The following is a 10271-nucleotide window of genomic DNA, read 5'->3' on the forward strand; positions in this document are numbered from 1 at the left end:
TCCCTTCCTTCCTCCCTTCCTTCCCCCCTCCCTTACTTCCTTCCTCTCTCCATTCCTTTCCTTCCTTCTTTCTTTCCTTCTTTCTTTCTTTCTTTCTTTCTTTCTTTCTTTCTTTCTTTCTTTCTTTCCTTCTTTCCTTCTTTCTTTCTTTCCTTCCTTCCTTCTTTTATTCCTTCTTTCTCCTTCCTTCCTTCTTTCTCTTTCTTCATTTCTTTCTTTCTTTCCTTCTTTCTTTATTCCATCTTTCTTTCTTTCTTTAATTCCTTGCTTAACCTTTCCATTTCTTTTCTCTTTCCTTCTTCCTTTCTTCCTTTCTTTCTTTCTTTCTTTCTTTTTTCCTTCTTTCTTTCTTTCCTTCATTCCTTCCTTCCTTCTTTAATTCCTTCTTTCTCCTTCCTTCCTTCCTTCTTTCTCTTTCTTTCTTTTCTTCCTTTCTTCCTTTCTTTCTTTCCTTCTTTCTTTATTCCTTCTTTCTTTCTTTCTTTCTTTCTTTAATTCCTTGCTTAACCTTTCCATTTTTCTTCTTTCTTTCTTTCTTTCTTTCTTTCTTTCTTTCTTTCTTTCTTTCCTTCTCTCTCCTTCCTTCCTTCCTTCTTCATTCTTTTTCTTTCTTCATTCTCCTTCCTTCCTTTCTTCTCTTCCTTTCTTTCCTTTCTTTCTTTCTTTCTTTCTTTTATTCCTTTCTTCCTTTCTTTCTTTCTTTCCTTCTTTCTTTATTCCTTCTTCTTTCTTTCTTTCTTTCTTTCTTTAATTCCTTGCTTAACCTTTCCATTTCTTTCCTCTTTCTTTCTTTCTTTCCTTCCTTCCTTCTTTCATTCCTTCTTTCTCCTTCCTTCTTCTTTCTCTTTCTTTCTTTCTTTCTTTCTTTTCTTCCTTTCTTCCTTTCTTTCTTTCCTTCTTTCTTTATTCCTTCTTCTTTCTTTCTTTCTTTCTTTCTTTAATTCCTTGCTTAACCTTTCCATTTCTTTTCTTTCTTTCTTTCTTTCTTTCTTTCCTTCTTTCCTTCCTTCCTTCTTTCATTCCTTCTTTCTCCTTCCTTCCTTCCTTCTTTCTCTTTCTTTTCTTCCTTTCTTTCTTTCCTTCTTTATTCCTTCTTTCTTTCTTTCTTTCTTTCCTTCCTTCTTTCCTTCCTTCTCTCTCCTTCCTTCCTTCCTTCCTTCCTTCCTCTTTCTTTTTCTTTCTTTATTCTCCTTCCTTCCTTCTCTTTCTTTCTTTCTTTCTTTCTTTCCTTTCTTTCTTTCTTTCTTTTATTCCTTTCTTCCTTTCTTTCCTTCTTTCTTTATTCCTTCTTTCTTTCTTTCTTTCTTTCTTTCTTTAATTCCTTGCTTAACCTTTCCATTTCTTTCCTCTTTCTTTCTTTCTTTCCTTCCTTCCTTCCTTCCTTCCTTCCTTCCTTCTTTCCTTCCTTCTCTCTCCTTCCTTCCTTCTTTCTTTTTCTTTCTTCATTCTCCTTCCTTCCTTCCTTTCTTCTCTTCTCTTTCTTTCTTTCTTTCTTTCTTTTATTCCTTTCTTTCTTTCTTTCCTTCTTTCTTTATTCCTTCTTCTTTCTTTCTTTAATTCCTTGCTTAACCTTTCTATTTCTTTCCTCTTTCTTTCTTTCTTTCTTTCTTTCTTTCTTTCTTTCTTTCTTTCCTTCTTTCCTTCTTTCTCCTTCCTTCCTTCCTTCCTTCTTCATTCTTTTTCTTTCTTCATTCTCCTTCCTTCTCTCTCTTTCTTTCTTTCTTTCTTTCTTTCTTTCTTTCTTTCTTTCTTTCTTTCTTGTTGGCCACAGGTAGCAGTGCTCAGAGCTTACTCCAGGCTCTGTGCTTGTGTACCACCTAATGAGGCTGGAGGAACCATATGTAGTGCCAGGGGTCATACATAGGTCAATGGTTCAAGGTAAATGCTTTACCTGCTGTACTATCTCTCCCAGCCAAAATTTTTATCTTCTCTTGTGACTGTGTTGTAGTCTGTTGGAAATGTAGGTCACAACTTCTTTATCTATGAATCACTGAGGAATGTTTGGGATGTCTCCATTTCCTTTTGCACTGAGTACTACAGTCACCCTCCAGGGGCACTAATCTTTGCAAATGAATGTTTTGTGTTTGGGGGTAAGCCAAGTAGTGGAATCACATAGCTATTCTATTCTACTTTTTTTGAGGAACTTCGATATCATAAAACACATGTTTTAAGACTAATTTAAAAACCAGGTATTTAGCATTTGAAATCTGTCACTGTCACTGTCCTCCTGTTGTTCATCGATTTGCTCAAGCCGGCCCAGTAACATCTCCATTGGAGACTTTGTTGTTACTGTGTTTGGCATATCGAATACATCATGGGTAGCTTGCCAGGCTCTGCCATGCAGGCGAGATAATCTCAGTAGCTTGCTGGGCTCTCCGAGAGGGGCGGAGGAATCTCATAATTTACCTCTCCATGATTAACCTACATGAGTTAGTTTAGTGAGACTTACTTTACAACCACCTAACAAGAGTCAGAAAGGCTGCTGTGTCCAATTTCCTTTTTAATTGTGAAAAAAATCTGTATTTCCTTAAACAGAAACAGTCGCCAAACTATTTGCTAGCATGATAACATTTGACGATGCTGGCAAAAATGAGAGTTTGGTTGGGTTCCTTGGGAGAGGGAGATGGGTGCGCTGGTGATGAGTTGGGTGTTAAGGTTATGTCCACAAGATACAATTACTCTAAACCAAAACTAATAATATTTTAATTGAGAGTTTACTTCAGCTGTCTCTGCATTTCCAAACCATACATGTGACAGTAACTGAAAAATAATTTCAGAGAAGCTGGAGAGATAATAGAGTGGGCAGGGTACTTGTCTTGTATGTGGCTGACCCATATTTGACCCCTGGCATCCCATATGGTACCCCAGGCATTGACAGGAGTAATTCCTGAGTACAGAGGCAAGAATAACCCCTGAGCATCACTGAGTGTTCCCCAAACTTTATTATTATTATTATTATTATTATTATTTTAGGGTTGTCTATTGTGAAAGAGTTTTAAAGGCTATAAATCAGGTGGTTATTAATACTAGTATTTGGAGAATATTTTGTTTTATTTATTTATTTATTTATTTTTGCTTTTTGGGTCACACCCAGCATTGCACAGGGGTTACTCCTGGCTCATGTGCTCAGAAATTATTCCTGACAGTGCTCAGGAGACCATATGGGATGCTGGAAATGGAACCCGGGTCAGCTGCATGCAAGTCAAACGCCCTACCTGCTCTGCTATTGCTCCAGCCCTGGAGAAAATTTTATTTTAATTTATTTATTTATTGAATCACCGTGAGCTACAGTTACAAAGCTTTCATGTTTGAGTTTCGGTCATACAATGATCAAACACCCATCGTTCCACCAATGCACATTTTCCACCACCAATGTCCTCAGTATCCCTTCCCCACCCCCACTTCCCATCCTACCCCTCCCCTTGCCTCTGTGGAGGACAATTTCCCTCTTACACTCTCTCTACTTCTGGGCATTATGTTTTGTAATGGAGATAATGAAAGGCCATCATGTTTGGTTTTTTATCTATGTTCAGCACACATCTTGGAGAATTTTTTTTTTTTACTTTTTGGGTCACACCCAGCGATGCACAAGGGTCACTCCTGGCTCTGCACTCAGTAATTATCCCTGGCGGTACTCAGGGGACCATATGGGATTCTGGGAATCGAACCCAGGTCAGCTCCATGCAAGGCAAACGCCCTACCTGCTGTTCTATCACTCCAGACCCCATCTTGGAGAAAATTTTAAATCAGGTTTATGATATGGCACTAGAAGATTAGAACTCTGGGAAAAGGTAGAGCTCATTAGGTAAGACATTAAACATAGATTCACTTGATTATAGCCAGGTCTACTGGGAAGAGAATCTCCAGGAAAACCTTCCCTTCTCTACATTGGTGTCCATGGGGAAAACAGGTGCATGAAGGTTGGAGTAATCAGGGGAAACCCATCTAATGAAAAGGACAGGGCAACTGTAAATGATACCAGTGCTGCTTTGCATGGGACTTGGTTGTTGCTTTTGGATGAAGGACGTAAGTTTCATTTCCTCCTGCTGAAGACAGAGGTGGAGTTTTCCTGATAGACCTTCTCTATCATCAACCAACCCGGTGGAATTTAACTTCTACTCAGAACTTCCCTGGGCTGCCCACCCAGGTGAGTCCAACAACCCATTGAAACCTGCAGGAAAGAGTCAGAATCAAAGCCACAGCTTTTTTAACCGGCCTAGGTTAGGTACTAATGACAGTTAGGGTTTTTAGCTTGCACACCTGCCCATTATTGATTTATGAATAATGCTTAAAAGAAGAGTATCGAGTGCATCAATGCAGGGATGATTGTTGAAAAAGGGAGGGATTCACATTGGAAGGGGAAGAGGACAAAGAAAGTTATTTCAGGTCTAAAGACCTATCCAAGGAACACACAGTGAAAGATGTAGGAAGTAGAGGTATGGCTGGGTGTTTAGAGAAAAGAATTTCTTTTTGATATAGTGCTCTTTGGACTAGACAGATAGTACAGTAAGTAGAGGCTTGCATTGCCTGGGACCCACCTGAGTTTGATCGTTTGATCCCTGGCACTCCATATGATAGATCCCCTGATTTCACCAGAAGTGATCCCTGAGCACAGATCCAGGAGTAAGAAATAATTTGTTCTTGAAATTTCTTGTTTTTTTTTTTTTTTTGCATCACACGTGGCTATGCACAGGGGTTACTCCTGGCTCTGCACTCAGGAATTACTCCTGGCAGTGCTCAGGGGACCATATAGGATGCTGGGAATCGAACCCGGGTCAGCCAAGTGCAAGGCAAGCGCCCTACCCCCTGTACTATCGCTCCGGCCCCTCTTGTTATTTTTGAGATGTGATATATTCTGGCTTCGTATTGAAGACAAAGACCTAGGCCAATGTACTTCCTGCAAATGATCCTTAACAATAGTAGTGCTGGAGAATCCATTTATCATTAAATTTCACTCCCTGAGCATTCACATGAAAAAAAATTTTAATAAGTGACATGAGATATGCTATGCTGCTTTCATCTGCAGTTTTTTTACTGCCTGTGTATATGACTATATTTTAGATGATTACAGTTTTCCCTACTGTAAATATCTGCAGTCATTCTTACAGGTTTAAAAAATTTAGTATAGACTAAAAGTGATAGTAGTTTTGAAAAGTGATAACGTATTATATGGTTATACAAAATTCTTGTACCCCAACTAAAATGCAAAAATGAATTATCATAGAATACAAATGATATTCCAGTCAGTAGGTAAGGCCAGTGGTGTGAGAACACTAGCTACGTTTCATGCTATTTTTCTCTTTCCTGCCAGTCCTCATCAGCATGGAACCAGGGAACCTCACAGGAGTCCCAGATTTTCTTCTTCTGGGAATTTCAGAGGAACCAGAACTTCAGACTCTTATATTTGGGCTTTTCCTGTCCATGTACCTGATCACCGTGCTGGGGAACCTGCTCATCATCCTGGCCATCGGCTCAGACCCCCACCTCCACACGCCCATGTACTTCTTCCTGGCCAACCTGTCCTTTGTGGACATCTGCTTCACCTCCACCACTGCCCCCAAGATGCTGTACAACATCCAGACACACAGCAAGGCCATTACTTATGACAGATGTATCTTCCAGATTTATTTTTCCACACATTTTGCAGGACTGGACAATTTTCTCCTGACTGCAATGGCCTATGACCGTTTTGTGGCCATCTGCCAACCCCTGCACTACACAGTCATTATGAACCCCCGGCTCTGCGGACTGTTGGTTGTGGTTTGCTGGACCATCAGTGCCCTGCATTCTTTGTTAGAAATTTTAATGGTATTGCAACTCTCCTTCTGTACAAACTTAGAGATCCCCCACTTTTTCTGTGAACTCAATCTAGTAGTTCAACTTGCCTGCTCCAACACCTTTCTCAATAACTTGGTAATGTATGTTGTAGCCGTAGTTTTAGCGGGGGGTCCCTTGACTGCTATCTTTTACTCTTACACTAAGATAGTTTCTTCTGTACGTAAACTCTCCTCAGCTCAGGGCAAGTATAAAGCATTTTCCACTTGTACATCTCACCTCTCCGTGGTCTCCTTATTTTATTGTTCAGCCGTAGGTGTGTACCTGAGCTCTGCTGTCCCCCACAGTTCACACTCTATTGTCATTGCCTCCGTGATGTACACAGTGGTCACCCCCATGCTGAACCCCTTCATCTACAGTCTCAGGAACAAAGAAATAGAGAGGGCTATAAAAATTCTTTTAGGGAAAGTCACAGCAAGAGGATGATGGTCTAATGGCTGAAAAAATTACTTGATTTCAAGGATAAGATGAAAAGAAAGGGGTTGGAGCGAAACTATAGCAGGTAGGGCATTTGCCTTGCACGCGACCATCCCAGGTTCAATTCCCAGAAATCTCATATGGTTCCCCAGGCACCATCAGGAGTAATTCCTAAGTGCAGAGCCAGGAGTAGCCCCTGTGTATCACCAGGTGTGACTGAAAGAGCAAAAGAGAAAAAAAAAAAAAAAAAAAAAGAAAGAAAGAAAGAAAGATAGAAAGATTGCCATACTTTTTTCCAGGCTCCTGGTCGTTTGTTTCTAAAATTAAAGTATTTTATTACAACTATTCATTACAATTTATATGAACCTCAAACTAAGATATTTGCTCTCTTTTTAGATGTTTTTCTTCTTGTAATTAAATATTCATTTAAATTACCAAGTGAGGGGGCTGGAATGATAGCACCGCGGGTAGGGCACTTGCCTTACACGCGGCCAACCCGGGGTTGATTCCTAGCATCCCATATGGTTTCCGAAGCACTGCCAGGACTAATTTTTGAGTGCATGAGTCAGGAGTAACCCCTGTTCATCGCCGGGTGTGACCCAAAAAGAAAAAAAAAATTACAAAGTGAAATTAACCTAAGACCTAATGTGTTTATAAACCTTCATTTATATCATGATTTTCTTAAAAACAATCTTTTCCAAGGCCATAGACTATAACAAGTAAACTTTTTCTGTTTGAGAAATTAATTGTGATGTGCTTTACTGATCATATGAAAATCTAAACAACCAATAAATTTGTATGATTTTTGTTAAAGTATAATATATGACACACCTTAATGTCTAACCTTTATTTCTATGTTGCCGAATTAATTATTAGTCCTGATTATTTATATTGTATTTTCTGGATAAATATGCCATTAGGTTTGAAGACAATCATATATATAGGTATATAAAGATTTTATTTAAAATTTAGGGATATTAATACTTCTGTGATGGCTAAAATTTATAAAATCCATAATTATTATCTCTATCATATCTACTTCACATGTATTTATAAAAATATATACATGTGATATCGTTGGGCCCCACGGGTGACTTATGTGAAGCGGGGAGGAGAAAGACTGTCACTTTCTCCCCACCCGCCTCTGCCACTCGGGACCCAGGGTTGCTGGGTTCTTGTCTTGCCTCACAGAAAGGAATTTCAGGAGTAGACAAGCAGTGAAGTAAATAGATTTTATTTGGAGGATTTTTAGGTATGGAGGAAGGGAGAGGGAGTGAGAGAGTAAAGTTAGACATGAAAGCATGAAAGTACACATCTTAAGAGGGGAGATGCGGGTGACACATGTGCTCGGGAACCACATGTGCTCGGCCACGTGGGTGCAAGCAGCACATGGGCTCAGGCAGCATATGCGCGCCCTTCCTTTGTTCCAGGTGCCTTTATAGGCATTCTCCAACCTGCCCCCACGTGGGGCTTCTTTACAGGTAAAAGTTTGTTGCTAAGGAGTTTACCAGGGAGGTCCAAAAAGAGGAATTTCATGGGGAGGCCTATATCCTGAGGGTCTGCGGATGGTCTTATCAGGCCTTTGTTTTCTGTATCCACAAGTTGGGTCATTCCTAGAATTCTTCCATTGCAAAGGGCCTTTCCCTATCTACCTGCCTACATCAAATCCCCCCTAGAGATTTCACCACCTTAAATCTTTAAGGGAAAATGGCAGAAGGTCCATCTTCTGGAGCTGCTTCATGCTGACAATGGGACGCTGGCCCTGCCTACACAAGGAGTGAAATCTCATGCTACCTCAGATTTTTAGTGGCCCTCAGCAATGAATTGGTTGGGCTCCTGAAGTTATCTGAAAGAAAAAATCAGTTTGATTAGATTGAGGGATATCACTTTGAAATGGTTAGACCCTGGGAGGACCCTCTGACCCAGTAAGGACAGAGTTGTTTGCTGTCTTAAAAAACAAGAGTTAAAGCAACAGAAACCAAAGCAACATAATGCCATACCCATATCTATCATTAAAATAATGGAAAGGAATAACTCTACCCACAGGTTTGGCTGATAGAAAAATGACTTCCTGTGTCCAGATTTTTCTACTGGACACAGAAACACCAAGCTTTCTCTGGCTTTCTCTGGCTTTCTCAGTGCAGATTGGAAAAGCTTCTGCCCATACACTGAAGCTATCAATAAGAACCAATAGATATTTATACCTTGAACATATGAGCATTTGATCATTTGCATAAGGTCAAGCTGCTGATCATCCTCTAAGTTCCTTGATGCTGAACAGGTGTTAGGAGAGGAGGTTCATTAATGGCACAGAAAGCACAGGTCTGAGTTACATCTGCCTTACTTCCTGTTCAGTTCCTTCTCATGGAAGATGGTTCTCATTAGTGTTAAAACATAACCCTTTAATAATATTCCATTGCATTGGTCCAGGAGTTAGCAACTTTCCTTGTTGGGTAAATCATCCACCAACTTTCTTTTGGAAACCTCCAATGTCCAGTATGTCCACTGTTCTTCTTCTGCAGAACATTCTGGCTTAGAGGAAATACTCTCTGGTGTTAATCCCATGATGCAACAAAAATTAAGAGCTGTTAACATCCTTGTTCTCTCCAAACGACTGTTCACAGAAAATGAGATGCAATACAAAAAGTATAGAAAGAAAATTCACAGTATTTTAGAACGAGCTATTAATCCATTCTAACTTAACCAGTTTAGATGCCCTTTCTTGACACTTTGGCCAATTCACAGACTGGGGGAAATCAATTCTGCACTTTGAGATGAGCTTCACCCTAGTAAAGCTCTGATCGAACTAGTGACAGCATTCATTTCTCTCCACCTTCATTTTAAAACTTTGCAAGATAGCTTAACAAATCTAGCTTGTTCTTTTGCATAAACACAGTAAGATTAGAGAACTCTCCATTTGGGATACCCCATTATTTACTGAGAAGTCCTGGGGATCGGCTAAAGACAGGAGACACACCAATAGTGGCATTAATCTGATTTGGCACGTCAGAGCTACCCAGGCCTGGCCAGAAGATGTCCCACGACGAACTGGATGGCCTCGAGCCTTCGGGCCTCATTTTCCACAGAGATGTCCTGGCAGAAAGGAGTCCATCCCATCCCTTCTTCAGGGCTGGGAGAAATCCTGATTTCCAGGTTTTTCCTTGACGCTGAGAGTAGGCCCAGACTGAGTTAGTCATTGCGGAGTCCTGAATTCCTCATTCTCCGTAGCAGTGATGATTTCCAGTCTTTCCTTGAGCTGGCCTGCCTCTAGGGTCGCCCTGAGGTTTGTAGGGTGCTTGAAAACAGTACCTGTTAAATCCCTGCTCCTGTCATTTAGACAGATCCCCTGACTGTTCCCTGGACTATGGGGTCCCATAGTTGGTTTTTCCTGTCTGCATGAGGGGTAGACCCTATTACAGAGAGGACAGACTTATCTGGATTTATGCAAACCAACATAGTGCCATGAAACATCAAAAAACATACTGAAGGTACAAAAGAAGAGAAAAGCAAGCATTTCACTTTACTCACAGAGATGTAATACACCTGTTTGCTGTGGGTCTTAGTCAGAGAAGCTAAAGTCTGTAGAAATAAAGCACACCATTTAACATGTTTTAATCCCATGTGGAAAAACTTTAACTTCCCATTAATAAGAGCACTGTATCAGGAGCCCAGTGTACAGTTTAACATGTCTAATTTAATCCCATGTCAAAAACTTGATTTCCTGCAACTTTTGAAAAATTCAATTATCTTAAGAGCACTGTAACAGGAGTCTGGATAATCCGTCCAGTATCTTTCTGACTTAAGACACACGTCTATATTCCCAAGAATCATCCCACAAATTTAAACTCTTATTTTACTGAATTTAGCACAACATGATCTCCCAAGTTTGGATACTAGTTACCAATCATCTCATTTAACATTGACAAAAATACTCTGCAGTACCATTTCAAAAGCATTATATCAGTTCTATAGGTATGTAAAAAGGCTTTAGAAATGCTCACAACTAAAATTCTTACAAC

The 10271-nt window shown here is 40.1% G+C and overlaps 1 protein-coding gene across 1 annotated transcript; it reads left to right on the top strand.

Annotated features, from left to right (window-relative positions):
- Positions 1-5322: 5322 nt before the first annotated feature.
- LOC130021981 (olfactory receptor-like protein OLF4) lies at positions 5323-10055 on the top strand. Its single transcript, XM_056112712.1, has 2 exons — positions 5323-6249; positions 10008-10055. The coding sequence occupies exons 1-2, from the start codon at positions 5323-5325 to the stop codon at positions 10053-10055; spliced, it is 975 nt and encodes a 324-aa protein (XP_055968687.1).
- The last annotated feature ends 216 nt before the right edge of the window (positions 10056-10271 follow it).

Source organism: Sorex fumeus, unplaced genomic scaffold (assembly GCF_029834395.1).
Source record: "Sorex fumeus unplaced genomic scaffold, SorFum_2.1 ptg000019l, whole genome shotgun sequence".
NCBI classification, from domain to species: domain Eukaryota; kingdom Metazoa; phylum Chordata; class Mammalia; order Eulipotyphla; family Soricidae; genus Sorex; species Sorex fumeus.